At 30.0% G+C, this 15,620-nt stretch overlaps 2 protein-coding genes across 3 annotated transcripts; one reads left to right on the top strand and one right to left on the bottom strand.

Annotated features, from left to right (window-relative positions):
- Window positions 1–371: 371 nt before the first annotated feature.
- On the bottom strand, window positions 372–6,724 carry LOC126832892 (membrane-bound transcription factor site-1 protease). Of its 2 annotated transcripts, XM_050563924.1 has the most exons (16): window positions 6,106–6,724; window positions 5,654–5,805; window positions 5,436–5,591; window positions 5,250–5,370; window positions 4,951–5,171; window positions 4,708–4,892; window positions 4,526–4,642; window positions 4,334–4,471; window positions 4,090–4,266; window positions 2,132–2,639; window positions 1,852–2,070; window positions 1,560–1,788; window positions 1,369–1,500; window positions 1,018–1,162; window positions 848–958; window positions 372–789 (listed from the first exon to the last, which is right to left on the bottom strand). In XM_050563924.1, exons 1-16 carry the CDS (start codon window positions 6,197–6,199, stop codon window positions 447–449), a joined length of 3,048 nt encoding a protein of 1,015 aa, XP_050419881.1. In that variant the 5' UTR covers window positions 6,200–6,724; the 3' UTR covers window positions 372–446. The 2 variants fall into 2 exon arrangements, with proteins under 2 accessions (XP_050419881.1, XP_050419882.1); XM_050563925.1 differs by lacking the exon at window positions 5,654–5,805.
- A 5,678-nt stretch (window positions 6,725–12,402) lies between these two features.
- LOC126832889 (nucleoporin SEH1) lies at window positions 12,403–14,832 on the top strand. The gene is made up of 6 exons (XM_050563921.1): window positions 12,403–12,644; window positions 12,707–12,863; window positions 13,563–13,821; window positions 13,888–14,127; window positions 14,187–14,332; window positions 14,434–14,832. The coding sequence occupies exons 1-6, from the start codon at window positions 12,534–12,536 to the stop codon at window positions 14,589–14,591; spliced, it is 1,071 nt and encodes a 356-aa protein (XP_050419878.1). The 5' UTR covers window positions 12,403–12,533; the 3' UTR covers window positions 14,592–14,832.
- Window positions 14,833–15,620: the final 788 nt, after the last annotated feature.

Below are 15,620 nucleotides of genomic sequence, written 5' to 3'. Positions count from 1 at the left end.
AAGGCTGTAATTTGTTCGAATTACTTATTTTATTGTTATATTCCTAATTGTATTTTTTTTTTTTATTTGATTTTTTTTTTTATGTTATCTTTTTCCTTTTTTTAGATATTTTAGTGTGGTCGTTAAAAATCAAAGTATTTTTTCGAGTGATTGATGTTTTTTTTCTTGTCCTCTGATCCTCATATTTTAACTCATTTGCAAGGTTATAAATTATAATAAACAATTTATATTTCATACTATTATGATTAAATATCTTGACTTTTTTTTTTTTTGTAATATAAATTTAATGTGTTAAAGAAGCAAGGAATAAATTATTATAATATAACAATGTATAAAAATATTTATTTAAAAAGAAATATTATAAGTAAGGAAGACATTATTTTAAAAATTATCAACCAATTGTACATAAAACATTAAATGTAAGATTGTAATTCATAGCTTAGTAATCACAAATTATATCCACTAGTAGATTGAAGTCTGCTGTTATGTTTTAGGAGGTACGTAAAACTTTTCTTAATACCGCCGACTGTTTTCTTTTTGCTAAGAGATATGAGACCTTGTTTGGCCTTGGCTCGCCAGCAATAATATTTCCATATTACGAAAATAGCTACGACCGACAAAACCGTAGCTAGTATTGTTAATGGAAAAAAAATTCCACCAAATAATCCATTGAATTCTTCTACTTCTTCAGGCACTATTTTTGAATTCCGTAAAAGCGATTGCAACCATTCCATTTCGTCTTCTTCATTAGTAATATCGCTTTTTAATTTTTGCGGTTTGTAATCATCACTGCAAAGTATAAGTGAATTAGGAAATTTATAACTATTATTTACTTTTCAAACTTTACCTATTTGCAGATATATTTAAATTCAGAGTTTTGGCAGGTTCAATTACAATACAAGAAGGAAGGGGTAACTTGATAATTCCTGTATGAGTTTTATTAATCACTTTAGAATGCCTGTAAAAAAAAAATGACATCAACAACCAATTGTAATGATTATGTCTTTCTGTCCTTACTTGTGTAATCCATTGTTTTCTAAGCGTTCCGGTTTTGCATACATCGATTCATTGCTAGAAATTTGAATGTTATCTTCAAGAAAAATGTGTGCTAATTTATCAGTGGAGATGTACTCCATAAAAGCATCCAACATCCAATAACAATCTATCGAAAATAACACATTATTATTAGGTTGGCAAATAACGTAATAACTAAAATGTATGAAAACATATTTTTTTTTAGATTGCTATATGGTTTTTTTTTATTAAAATTACATCAATAACAATCCAGTAAAATGGCTTCTTATCTAGTTTTAATTGAAACTTGATCGTATGCCTTAACATTAATATACAGATTTAAAAACATTATACCTATTTCCATATGACTATTATCAAGACAGTTTGAGTCACCATAAACAATAATATGTCCTGTTGTTTTATATAAACCTAAAATTGGTACCTTGACTTCTTGTTTAGACTTATCGCCGTCCAAAAATTCTTCGCCTATGTCAAATTATAACTATTATATAATTTATTTTAACATTGTTACAACTATAGCTAACCTTGATTCTTTAAAGTTTTTGCTATTACAATGCCTTTGCTTGGAAATGTCGTTAAATGAGAACCAGAAGAATAATGAATTTTTCTATCGCCCATATCGAACTCTCCGTTGTAGACGTTAGGGCCGAACGATATACCAAAGGGGTCTAGTAAATCATTGAGTGCTGGAATATTTGCCCCACCTGTTACGGGCATCCACCATTGTTTTGTATTCTCGTCAAAAAACTTGATCTAAACAATTTATATACCCTGATGTATGTGAATTAATCAATAATTTTGCTCTTCATTAATTACTTTTTTCATAACAGAAACATTATACCAATCGGCAAAAACTATTACTGACAAATTGTAATTGGCAACATCGTTTTTGATTTTGGCGATTTCTTCTGTAAAAAATTCTTCTTCAGGATCTACCACTAACAAAGCTCCATAATTTGATGCATCAAAACAAGTATACGGTTCACCTAAAACTTCTAAATAGTAACCAGAGCTTCGGAGGTGCTGATAAAGACCCTAAAATTAAATAACATTGTTAATAAAATTATTTCAATTTCCTGGTAATTGACAATCTTGCTTTGAAATTTGTATGAATATGATCTGCATTCCAATCCAACGGATCATTCTTTATGTTTAGATTATCTCCAGGAAAATACCCTGGAGGATATCTCAAATTATGGTATTGATCCCAAAGGATTCTTCTTATACTGGGCGGTGTAGGTATTACAGCTGCTCGTAAAGGTAATTTCACTGTACAATTAGCTCCTGCAGTTGGAGATTCAACAGTGAGCTCAATGTGACCTGCAGCAGTACCACTCCAGTTGTCTGGAGCTGTATTTGATACCGTTACAGCAACAGCCAACCAACCCGACCAAGGCCATAAGGTTTGAGAGTAACGAATTGTTACGTCCAAATAATGACCATTGTCCGGTACATATGGATGCCATATTGGAGTTTCAACAACACTGCCGAATACTGCCAAACCGTTCAGTATTGTAACGTTTACAACTATCGGCATTCCAGTATAATACAAGGGTTGTGTGCAATAAGGCCACATGTACTGGCACTCGGTCAAATCTATATAACTGTAATTATTAAGTACAATTAATACCACTTATTAAGTATCATGATACTTAAGAGGAAATATTAAAGGCATATAAAATAATAAGTTAATCTGTTTAAATAGATTATTACAACCCTTAGTTTAAGTCTAAAAAAAAAATAAACTTAAAGAACTATAGAACAAACAATTTCAATAACAGTAATCTGCTACTGCAATACATATACATCTTGATAGTTTTTTTGTGTTGTTATGTTCTTCCTACATCTACAGTCTCCCAAATCTGGTGGAATGGGCCAGAGGGCGATCGCTCATAGAGACACTTGAGCTCATTAGAACCATTAGTACTCTAAAATTAATCGAGAAGGGATGATTTAATTAGTGGCCCAAACTGTAGTCACTTGGGTAGGAATTTTACCCCAGTTCATCCCTGCTGTCTTTCCTCTAAAACTACCATTTGTAGAAAAGAAAACTAATGATACTTGACATAATATACTACTGTAAGTGGTTGAAAGCTCATCACCATAGCGGTCGTGATTGGTTATCTCTTACATGTTATTTTGTTATGACCTCATCTAACGTTTCTTTCAATCGCAAATATGTTTCATGTCTTACACGAACAATGTAGAGAAGTAGCATAGCACTTAAAAAAAAATTTGCTTAGCACCCAGCATAGTAGTATAAAATGTCTAATACATTATATTGTAATATTAGTGGTTATTTCGGTTTTAAGCACTAAATCAAACAATAATAAATATAACAGTGGCATATTATGGGGGCAGTATTATACTAAAGTGAGTATTACCTTCTTTATTATATTTTTTTTACTATTATTAAATATAATATCTATAATTATTTGTGTGTTGTAATCAGTGACATAATTGATTTTATAATATCCAGATAAAACTATCCTATTGTTAAAAATTGCAGCAACTAGCGTGCACTCGAGAAGGATAAATTAAGAAAACAGATGTACTTGCTCGCATGTCCACAAATACAGTTTTTAAATGCAAGTGTTTGCTGTTACTTTTAAGTTTTACAGATAAGATAACTTTTATCTTACAAAACTATCTGTGTGTTATACAATTCACTAGTGTAACAAAAATATTTGTTATTTAAATTAAATAAAAGTAGATAGACAGCCTTCTATACACTTCACCACTGGTAAAATTAATAGTAACATAAATATTTCTTTAGTGAATTAGAAAAAGTTCTAATCAGACTTTGTTTTAGCAAAATCGTCTTTTTTCTTTACACCTGGCTTTGTGTGTACTTAACTGTGTAGTTAAGTGAAATAAGATTGTGGGGTGTGACAGGTATATCACTCACATCAAGGGTCGGTGAACTTATTTTTTAGCTCATATAACTCTGAATTGTAATTTTCTTTTCAACAACATATTTTCAGGGAACTTTTTTTCTCAACAGCTATCTAATTTTTTTGTTTATAGTTATTTCACTAATTAAAATGTATGTACCTAGGACTGAAACTGACTTGTGGTTTGTAGCTAGATAAAATCTTAAATGCTTTTAAAAGATCTAATTTGCCGTGTCCTTGCTCAAACATGTTGATTCCGGGGAGCCTCTGGGAACTGGCCAGCAAAGCTTGTTTCATGCTGGCTGGATTTATATTTTTACCTTGGGCCAATACACCACTAAACAAAGTCAAGTAACATAATGTTATTTTCAGTACAACACTGCTTTGCAATATTTCTATTCTACCTAGCTAAAAGTGTCACGGCTCCAGCTACAACAGGTGAAGCAACACTGGTACCGGACAGTGTTCGGCAACCTCCACTAACACTAGATCCATAAACATCTGTACCATAGGTAACTATATCGGGTTTTAAACGGCCATAACTAAAATAAAATAACATAAGTGATTTGGAATAATTTAAATTTATTTTATCCCACCCCTGAGGCAATTCCCAAGTAGTCATTCCACGAGAGGAAAATTTTGCAATATGGTCTTCAAAACTAATTCCTCCTACTCCGATAACGTCCATTTGATCTGCTGGATTGTTTAAAGTGCTAAAAATAAGAATAAATTAATACTCCAGCATATTATCAATAATACGACATTTGAGTTTCCTTACCCATATAAAGGTCCATCGTTACCAATGGCTGATATCATGATTACACCATTGGCGGTTAGTTCCCAAACTTTGTCAACAAACGGCTGGTCCATAAAATCTGGTCCGCCGATACTCAAATTGAGTACATGAATTTTTCTCATAATAGCATAATTAAATGCATCTAAAAACCACGATGTATATGAAACCTACAGAAAAATTATGCAAGTTAATATTTAATATTTTGGGGAATTTGGTTTATCTTACTTGATTATTAGTGAACACTCTAAAGATATGTAAATCAGCGTCAGGAGCAAAACCCAAACATTCACTATTTGAAGCCACGAGTCCTGCCACAAATGTTCCATGGCCGAGACCATCGTCTAGATTGCCATCGCCGGTCCAATCGGTTCTTTCAGCCACTCTTTTAAAATGTGGATGAGATATACTTAAACCGGTATCAAAAATAGCCACTTTCACTCCTTTACCTAAACAAGTATATAAAAAAACAAATATTTTAAGTAACTTAGTAACAAATGGGACAAAACAGTAAAAATAAAATGAACCTGTTATGCCTAAGCGCCATAATATATCAGCTTTAAGAACTTTAGTTATTTGCTTGGGCACGGCGCGGAGTAAATGTCTCGTTTTGTGCCGTTTATTTAACTTTTGCCATAATTTGATGTCCTGAAATAAAAATAATTATTTTTAAATATATTTAAGTATAATTTATTATCATTCACAACTATTACTTGACCAAGGCTTCTCCTCCGTAAAGGTATTTCATTTTTTGTATCATTATTATAATAATTTAAACTTCTTTGTACTACTCTTTGGGGCGATACTTTTTTGATCATTGGGTGACCAGTTAATGCGTCTACTGCTTTTAAGGAATACCACTGGTCTATCTAAAAATAAATATATAACTTAAACGGGTTTTTAGAAATGATAAAATATAAAATATATTTACAAATAAAACATCAAAATCACTAGGATATTGACTCGCAGCATTTTTCCTATCTATGATTCTCCACTTATCAACATCAGCCGATGAAAGCGCTGCCGATATGTAATTATGCCTTGTCTTGTTTAAATAATAACCATTAAACGTAATTATATACTCTATTAAAACAAATACAATAAATACAATATTAGTACCTAAGTATAAAACAAAAATATTTTCAAATTTATTTCTTTTAAAAAAAAAAATTGTTCACAATAAAAAAATCAAATTTAAAAAATTATACATTTTATGAGAAAGAAAGGCTGCTGAATGATTCTACGGCCGTACAATATGTCTGATTCCCGGTCGAATTCAAATATGACAACCAAGAATATCAAACATATCTTACAGTCCTGTAGACATTATTTACCCTAGCAAAATTCCAAGTTTTTTTGTTTTAACAAACTATTTTCTGTTACCTTGATCTATTATGTGAGCATTGTACGTTGGCTCTGCGCATCCAATCCGCACAAATAACGCTAAGAGGTATAGCGTATACACCACTACTGACATTATGCATTTCTGAGAGGAGACAGACTCCGAGGGGAAAAAAATTGTTATTATTTTTATTATTGTTGTTGGTCGTAGTTATTTACTGCTTCCTTCTTCGCACCAACAAAGTGCTGAGGGTAGCAGTGTTTTGTGGGCAACGACGGTGCGGCTCGACGTACGACGACACGAGTCCGTGCCAGCAGAGCGTTTGAGGAAGACTGAGCCGGGCGTAATGGAATTAAAAGCGGGTGAGAGGCCCGTACAACACACTCACACACGGGGGGGAGCGGGAACGCGTATAATAATCGCACGGGCCGACCGATCAATAAGCTCGAGTTTGTCAAATGGGAAGCACTACGGGCCACAGCGGCGCCCACCCGTGAAACGGCGGCGCGTGGGGTGCGAGTGGAGTGACGACCCGTGCGTCCGGGGGAAAAACAACCGGGGACGAGGCGGGAGTGAGCGGTGAAGTCGGCGGCAATGGGGATGGAACTTTTGGGGCGCCGAGAAGATAAGGACCGGCGACACGAACGACGGCGGCGGCAGATGCTGCGAGCCAACGGGATTTCAGACTTTCAGTCGTCGTATTGGCGCCAGACTGGCCGGGCCCAGTGCGGATCAATCGCCGTCGTCGCAGTGTTGCCACTGCCGCCGGTCTACGGCTTTTCTTTGTTTTTTCCAATATTTGAATATCATCCGTTTCGCTAAACACGGCGAGTAAAACCAAAAATCTCGCGGTGTGATTGCCAAGGACTAGGGTCAAGCTCTAAGTTTTATTGAAAATGGCAAGCCACAAATCACGAACGACAACAACAAACAAACTTAACGTGAACATTATTTAAATAAAAACACCTTTAATAACAAAATAAACATTTTGTTTATATTTGAACGAATATACAAATAATAAGTTGAGATATTTATTTGAACAAATGTACCTATAAAACAAAAAAAAAGATTTATATGCATTTTTAATTTTAACTAAATAATTTTTAATTTAAATAAAAATGGAAGTAATAATTTAATCAACAGTATTTTTAAAATAGCAGAGGTCTTTGAAATAGTCAAATAAAAAAATTGAATCGGTCATTTCAAAAACGACATATCACCGATTTTCAAAAATTACTTTTTGTCAAATTTGATAATTATATACTTAGTTACGTATTCTGTGTGAAAACCAAATTTGTCAGACTCATATTTAATAAAAATGTTGAATACAAGAAATTAGAATCACTGCTAAGACTAGATATGAAGTTATGAAGTTTTTTGTGGCTAATGTAAAATTTCAATTTTGTGACTTGTGTCGTTTTTGAAATGACCGATTCAATTGTTGAAATTAAAAAAAATAAATTATTTTCAAATAACTTATTATGTGAAACAGTAAATAAAAATTTATTTGAAATAATGCATTATTTTTAAATTATTATTTGTGATTTGTTGTTTAAATAAAAATGCCCAAGTTTGAAACAAACCAATATCACTTACATTAATTTTACTAAATAAATGTATGGGTACGTTCAAAAGGCATCATACCACTTTTTATTTCAGCAAAAAACACGTTTTTGAAAATTACTGAAGAACTGAGTAGTCTTGTCGTAAAAAAAATGTATACAAATTTTATCATGGTCGATTTTTAATAAAATAATTGTGGTCAAAGTTATAAAACTTCTAACAAGTTTAATATTAGAATTCCTTACATCTCAGTTTCTGATAGCTTAATTAATCGCTCTAGTCAAAATCTAGATAAAGTCTCAATCACTAATTTTGTAGTACTACAAAATGTAGTAAAACTACTCAGTTTCTCAAAAAACTGTTTATACTTAACCTTTAGTAAGGATAATAATAGCTAAACGACTACTATGTAATATTTAAAAACTAATATTAATTATTAATATAAATTCATTTTTGCTACGCCTAAGTTATAACATGACTTTAAAAAAAAGATTAATGTATATACATTTTTATAAAAAAATGTCCTACATTTTACTCCTTAAAAAGTACCAAGTGATGCGACTTTTGACGTTCTCTTAATAATTGGAAATGATGAAATTACAAAAATAAAACACCTAAATCATAAACGAGTTTATACTTAGTCTCTACTCGTGTTTGGTATTTTCAACATGTTCTCTATATAGGCATCTGAATAAATTTCCAACATATTTATTTTAAATAGAGTTTTTTATTTAGGTAATTTTTTTTTATGCTTAACTGGTCAGGCTTATAATTTATAATTTCTAGTTTTTTTTAATATACAAAATAAAAATGTTCTGATTTTTTTTCTGAAAGTTATGTAGGAAATAAATAAAAATTATTTTAAAGTATAGCTAGGTAATTGTTTGTTCGTTTTCTCGTTCCTTTCTACGTAGGTTTTTTTCTGACTCAAACTTTTTCCGCCTGTACCAATCATGCAGGAAGCCGTCTGGCGCCTACATTTGTTGCAACACCAACCAAAGAGATTTTTTTTTAATCTAAGGAACAAAAAAATGTACATATGAATTATATTTTTGGTATTTAAACAGTATTATTTTACATTATATAAAAAAGTTGTAAACAAATTTAAATAAATCTCTAAATGGCTGTATATAGCAATTAGACAACTATTTTTTTCGTTACAAAAATCTGAATTTTTTTTTTAATTTTGCTAATTAGTATTTTTAATATTTATAAACTATACAAATAATTATCATAACTATCTCAACGATTCAATTTTCCAAAATAATATTGTTTTTAATTCAAATCAGTACCCGTTAATTGCTATAAGGCAGGCCCTATTTTTATGTGCACCACGACACACAATGTGCACCACGAATGTACAAGTGTGCACTACGATTTGAACGTGTGTGCACTACGGTCTACCTTTAGTTGGAGGCTGGGAAGAATTAATCACTAAAGAAATAATTACTGAAAATAAACCAAACTCAAATAAAACAATTATAAAATTAAAAGACATTGAGTTATTTGATAAATCAAATTTGGGAAGACAGAAAAAGAACCGTAATCTTTATGTTTCGGAAGATAGTTCATTTTCAGTAGTTCGGAATGATATTATTGAACACCTTTTAAATTATGTTAGTAAGCGTTTAGACATTATGGAATGGAATTTCTTAAAACCACTTGCAACTATAAGTGAACATACTACAGATGAATAATTAAGTAAAAGTCATGGTTTAATATGCTCAGATTTTGAATTAGTTGAATTTGTAACTTTTTACAGAGAAGCATCATGTGTTCAGAAATTTAAAAATAAAAAAATATCTAAGGATATGTTGAAAATGTTGTTAAGTAATGAATGTTGGAAATCTTTAAGTACTGCTGTGGCACGAATTATAGCTGCCAAGCCACATTCAGCTGATGTTGAACGTATGATATCATATTATAACGTATTGAAAACTTGTAAGAGATCTTCTTTATCTCCAGAAACTATCAAAATTTCAATGTATAAAAAAATAAATATGCCTGTTGTAGCTGAATTCGATCCACAACCTGCAGTATTAAAATGGTTAAATAGTAAAAAAAAAGCATTCAAAAATTTATCCACTGGGTAGACAACAGGAATGGTACGAACGTGTCTTCCCTGAAGCCAAATTAAAGGGTGATGAACCGTCGTTGTTCAGCAATAAAGTTTCGTTTTAACTACATATTTTATAAAAAATATGCATTTAGCATTGTTATGATTTTAATTATTAGAAAGTTAAGTTCAAGTTTTTATTATAACATTCTATTTAATTTCGTTGATTTTGATTAAAAGATAATATTTTGTTGTTTTATTTAATTGCATTGTTAAATTATTATATATATATATATATATGATACATTCCTTTTTCTAAGGCAGTAGCGAGAATAAAATTAAGTGTGTAGTCCGAAATTTTACAAATAATAGAGCCTGCAGTATAAGGATAGAACTTGGCTAGTTGGGAGAGGCACTTTTAAAAATGTTTATCCCTTAAAATTAAGAAAAACACCTTAAAAATAGACATATTTATCAAATTATTATTATAACAATAATAACAATAGTGTCATTTACACATTTTTTTAGGGTATTCTTATAAGATATAGGACTACAGATTACAGTTAAAAATCTAAACAATTTTCCCGAAAAGTGGTGAACACTTTTTATTTTAACTCACTTTTTTAGGATCTAGAATTGAGCTGTTTATTAAAACATTTATTGTCTATTTACAGTGATTTATATTGTAATAATATTAAAAAAAATTTCACCATCTTTGTAGATTCGCATCGTAGCGTATTTTTAAGTGATTTTGTTACTCTCTGTTACAAAAGTTGCTAGAGAATTAAGTATAAAATATATATATATATAGTGAAAATAATTTCACTCGACAAAAAAGGACTTAACGAATGTGTGTTAATTATTGCTGTTTTTATATGTGATAAAAATTATTTTATATCAAGTATCTTATTCTTTTAAAAATATTTTTAAGTATAATATCATTAAGTATATTTTTTCTAGTTATAGGTACTTACTTTGACTACTACTCGGACCACTATTTTTTGCGGTCTGGGAATGCTATTCAATATATCTCGACATTCACCCCATAACCTTTTGAAGGAGGTTACTATAAGTGAGGAAGTAAACTTACCTCTTATGATGTTGGGATGACTCTGCATAAAATGTATAAGGACGTCCTTCTACTGTCCTGTGACGTGAGCTTTTTTAAATTTGGACATGATGACAAAAACAAAGGCGAGAAAAACATGTCTTTAAACCACTGCTAAAATGCTAATGATTAGTAGCCATAGATATTTGGCTTTTAAAATAGCAAATGCTCCTAAATGTAAATATTAAGTAAAGAATTATTCTGTAAATCGCCTATATTATGCTACATTTTTTTTTTCTAATTGTGGTTTAAATATTTTCTATGTTATTTAGTTTATATAAATAAAGTTCTAAGCTTGTTATTTATAAATATAATATAAAATAAAAACTTATGAATTTTAAAATGAGGTTTACCATTAAAAGTTCGATAGTTTTTTTTAACCTTATCAGACCCCCGGGTACTCTATAGTGTACCGACTTTAAATAAATAAATAAATTTATTAATCCATAGTAACATCCATTTAGACCTAGGGTACACTATAGTGTACTAGCAAGAATGTTACAAGATAATTGTAAAATTGTTTTAAACATATTTTGTACGTTTTATATAGATAACAATAAAACATAAAATTGAAGAAAAAAAAATGTTTTTAACAAAAAATGTTGCTGGGTCTGATAAGGTTAAAATAATAAACAGAAAATGTAATTAAAATAATACATTTTAAAATTAAGTTTATTCGATTACATAATCAATTTGGGAGAAAATTCCTTTTTATAATTTCAAATTGTTTTAATCCACTATTATTAAAATAGTTATAGAATAAAAAGTAAGCCTCGATGCAAATCTCTTAAGGTAAAAAATCTTAAATATTTATCAATAAAAACACTATAAATGCAATATTTTATTTATATTTGTGTGGTTAGTTCAATAAAACAAAATTAAGCATAATAGTCTAGTTGCCTTCATCTAACTTACAAGCCTTATCACAAAACTTAAAAGTTTTGTTTTTTGTTATAGGTACTTAATTTTATAAATCGGCTGTTGTACATAGAAGGAGTACAAGTTTTGAACTATATCTTACAAGTTTTCGAAATACTACAAAAAAATAAGTAATATTTGAATAAAAAAAATTATTAATTCCTAAAAATTAATTACGATTTCCATATTTTTTTAACGCTAAAAAAAATCCTTCTACATTTCGTACAATTATTCTGAGGAAGTTTAAATTCGACAGAAAAAATTCTTTCAAAATTCATATTTTCAAATGTTCGGATTCGTTAAAAAAAAAAGGTAAATAAGTTGTATACACATATTAAACTCATTTGGAATCAAAATAACTGTTTTCGATTACTTTACAATACTTTGTACCCGTTTATCGTGCACACTAAAATTTCATAATTATTACATAATATATGGTGACAAAAACAATAGTTCTGTTAATAAATTCTGGTCCATTTGAACGAGTATTCTCATACTCAGTTCCAAAAATCAATACTGAATACATGACGTTCAAAAACTCATATAATAAATTCACCCTATTGTATCTTCAACGACATCCTGGCGCCCGACGTGTAACTATCGATCGCCAACCAAAGAGGTTAGAAAATTTCGTTTTTATCGTCAATTTCGCATATGTGCCTAACCTCAAAATAGTAATTACCCATGTTATCGTTATTATTTACAATTATTCAAAAACGACTAAAAAAAAAGTAAAAGTAATTTGCATTTCAAATATTTACAGGATTAAATAAGATTTATTTAAAGATTATAAAACAACTTCATATCACATTAAGAAGTTAAATATGGTGGAGGCTCATAGTATTAATGCTGAGCACAAGGATTTAATACATGATGTCGCATTCGATTATTATGGCGAGCGAATGGCTACTTGTTCTACTGACCAGTTTGTTAAGGTAAAATTAATATATTCTTAGCTTTAACGTTTCTCTTTTTTACAAACCAAAGTTTTTTTTAGGTATGGGATCAAGATGAGCAGGGTAATTGGAATTTAACAGCTAGCTGGAAGGCCCATAGCGGATCAGTCTGGAAGGTAACATGGGCTCATCCAGAATTCGGTCAAGTCTTAGCAACTTGTTCTTTTGATCGAACTGCAGCTATTTGGGAGGAAATAAGTTAGTTTCTATTTTATATTATGGCTTTGTTTTTAATGGAAATATTTTGGTATTTTTTTTAAACAATTTTTTCATTATATTTGTGTTTTTATACTATAATCTTTTGAACAAGAAAATACTTGCACTTAATCCATAAATTGCTGCTCCCACCTGCATTTGCTTGTGTTTTTAATTTACGAATGTATTTTTGTGCTAATTACTAACTCGAAAAACTTTAGTGCCGCGATTGATTTGGTTTTATAATTCGAAACATTTAAAGTTTATTATTATTATTAGTTTATTATTGATAAAATGCATGTGTAAAAATGATACTGTTTTACCCGCCTACCTACTGTTAAATAATTTTTTTATTTTATTAACTAACCACTTTTAATAGATATTGTAGTAGCTTAAGCTGTTTATAAATTCAGAGTTATGATATTAAAGATTTTGAAATTTCAACATCAAAATAAGCTTATTGTCATTAAGGTGAAATTTTGGGATTTTAGCCTAAACAGTATTAGATGATAACTTTAAATATCTTTTAGAGCAACGCTTATCTTTTTGCATGTTTGTAAATATGTATTGTACATCTACATATGGGTAGAAGGATTTTGTCTTCTTATCTCTTAAATATTAAGAAACTAAATTTGAAATTTTGATAGTAATATCTCATATAATTGTTATTTTATTTTATTCTTGTTCTGTTATATTTTTTAGTCGGTGAAAGTAATGAAGGAGGTACATTATTAAGGCATTGGGTACGAAGAGCTAATTTGGTAGACTCTCGTACATCTGTTACTGATGTAAAGTTTGGTCCAAAATCGTTTGGATTAATATTAGCAACTTGTTCAGCTGATGGAGTGATGCGAATTTACGAAGCTCCAGATGCGATGAATCTAGCTCAATGGCCTTTACAACACGAGGTATCGCTTAAAATACCTAGCAGTTGTCTCACATGGAATCCTTTGCTTTCTAGGTAGAAAATTATTTACTTAAAATATTAACTACAAATTTGTATTAATTTACAATGTATACTTTTTAGTTTTAAAATGCCAAATGCAATGATAGCAGTTGGTAGTGATGAAAACTCCAATACTACAAACAGCAAAGTTTTCATTTGTGAATACAATGAAGTCTCTCGTCGATGGGCTAAGACGGAGTCAGTCTCAAGTGTCACTCACCCAGTTCATGACATGATATTTGCTCCAAATTTAGGACGATCATATCATCTCTTAGCAATAGCTACCAACAATGTCCGCATTTTAAAGCTCAAACCTATTGCGTATGTAGTGAATATTTGTTTATTTTTCAACTATATTTAAGCATTTGATTTAATTACAGAGATGCAACCAGTGGATTTCCTTATACAATTCAAACCGCAATGCAATGTGATGACCATTATTGTACAGTTTGGCGTGTCGCATGGAATATTACCGGTACTGTTTTAGCGTCATCTGGAGATGATGGATGTGTTAGACTATGGAAATGTAAGTTCTATAAGTTTGTTTTTACAATTTATTAGCTGAAGTCTAGGAAGCCTATAAACAGATTTAGTAAATTTTATATTTATATATATTTTTTTTTTTAGCCACAGTTGGTGATTGGAAATGTGTAGGAATTTTAAAGCGTGATGGCAAGTTACCTCAGTTGCAGTCAAATGCAGCAAAGTCGACTACTCAAAATAATTTGACTAGATTCTTTAAATTAGGTCAAATAACTCATCCTAGCGAAGTCCACTGGCATTAAGTAATTTGTACTAAGCGACTTTGTTTTTATTTATTTATTCAGTTTTTTTATTAACTATACCTGCGGCTGCAAAGACGAGGTATGTCTATAAAAATTAGTTTTTTTTTTTTTATGTATACATTCAATACCTACAATGAGGTTATAACTTTATATTGTCTTTAAGTGTAAATATTTATTTCTAGTTAAAAAAAAACATTGTTTTATTTTTTGGAGTATTGTTACATTTTGTATCTGTTAGTATTAATTGTATAATATAATTAAAATGGTAGTATATTTTCTTATACCTAACTAGTCTTTTTACTTTCTTTCTTAATTGTAAGTATTTATTGACTAGGACTAATGAAAAAGAACTGCTGACCCTTCTCTGATGATAGTTTAAAAAAACCTTTTTCGAAGGGTGAGTTTATTAATTAAAAAACATGCTCCTTCTAGAAAGCTGTGATGACCCTTAAAAGGTTTCTAGAGATTTGAACTTGCTAACGTGTACATTTGTATGGGTGTTTTTCAAATCTACCAAAATGAATTTAGTAATCTATTCACCAATTATTAAGTACCTTTAATAGGACTAAAAAGTAAAAATAAATTTTAAAAAAAACTTTTTGAAAAATAGTAAATCAGTGAACTTATCTGTCGAATACTTACTTTTTAGTTAACTTTTTTACTATTTTTTTTAAAAAAGTTTTTTTTTAAATTAATTAATTAAATTTTTTACTTTTTAGTCTTATTAAAGGTACTTAATAATTGGTGAATAGATTACTAAATTCATTTTGGTAGATTTAAAAAAAAAAACATGAAATTTTAGGGGAATGACCATATATATGTAGGGCGACCTAGATGCCCGAGTCCCATATTATTACAAGATATTGTATTGTCATCCGAGATAAAACTAAACTGTTTAATATTATAATGGGTGCTTTTACTCTAAAACCAAAATTAAGCGAGTTATTTTCAGTCTGCTTAAACATGTAGAGATGAAAAAACATTTTTAAATCGCTTTAAAGGATGCTATGATAGTCCAAAAAATAAATT

This window comes from Adelges cooleyi, unplaced genomic scaffold (assembly GCF_023614345.1).
Source record: "Adelges cooleyi isolate 19-005CV unplaced genomic scaffold, UGA_ACOO_1.1 ACOO_flye_CR_arks_rails_tigmint_CR_PRNA_167, whole genome shotgun sequence".
NCBI lineage: Eukaryota > Metazoa > Arthropoda > Insecta > Hemiptera > Adelgidae > Adelges > Adelges cooleyi.
This window is presented reverse-complemented; position numbering and strand designations above follow the sequence as displayed.

Coding starts and splice junctions, on each gene's coding strand:
- LOC126832892 (XM_050563924.1), bottom strand. CDS start 6,199: ATGTCAGTAGTGGTGTATACGCTATACCTCTTAGCGTTATTTGTGCGG. Junction 5,371..5,435: donor GGAGGAGAAGCCTTGGTCAA/GTAATAGTTGTG, acceptor TTTTTATTTCAG/GACATCAAATTATGGCAAAA. Junction 959..1,017: donor GAAAACAATGGATTACACAA/GTAAGGACAGAA, acceptor TTTTTTTTACAG/GCATTCTAAAGTGATTAATA.
- LOC126832889 (XM_050563921.1), top strand. CDS start 12,534: ATGGTGGAGGCTCATAGTATTAATGCTGAGCACAAGGATTTAATACAT. Junction 12,645..12,706: donor CTACTGACCAGTTTGTTAAG/GTAAAATTAATA, acceptor AGTTTTTTTTAG/GTATGGGATCAAGATGAGCA. Junction 12,864..13,562: donor AGCTATTTGGGAGGAAATAA/GTTAGTTTCTAT, acceptor TATATTTTTTAG/TCGGTGAAAGTAATGAAGGA.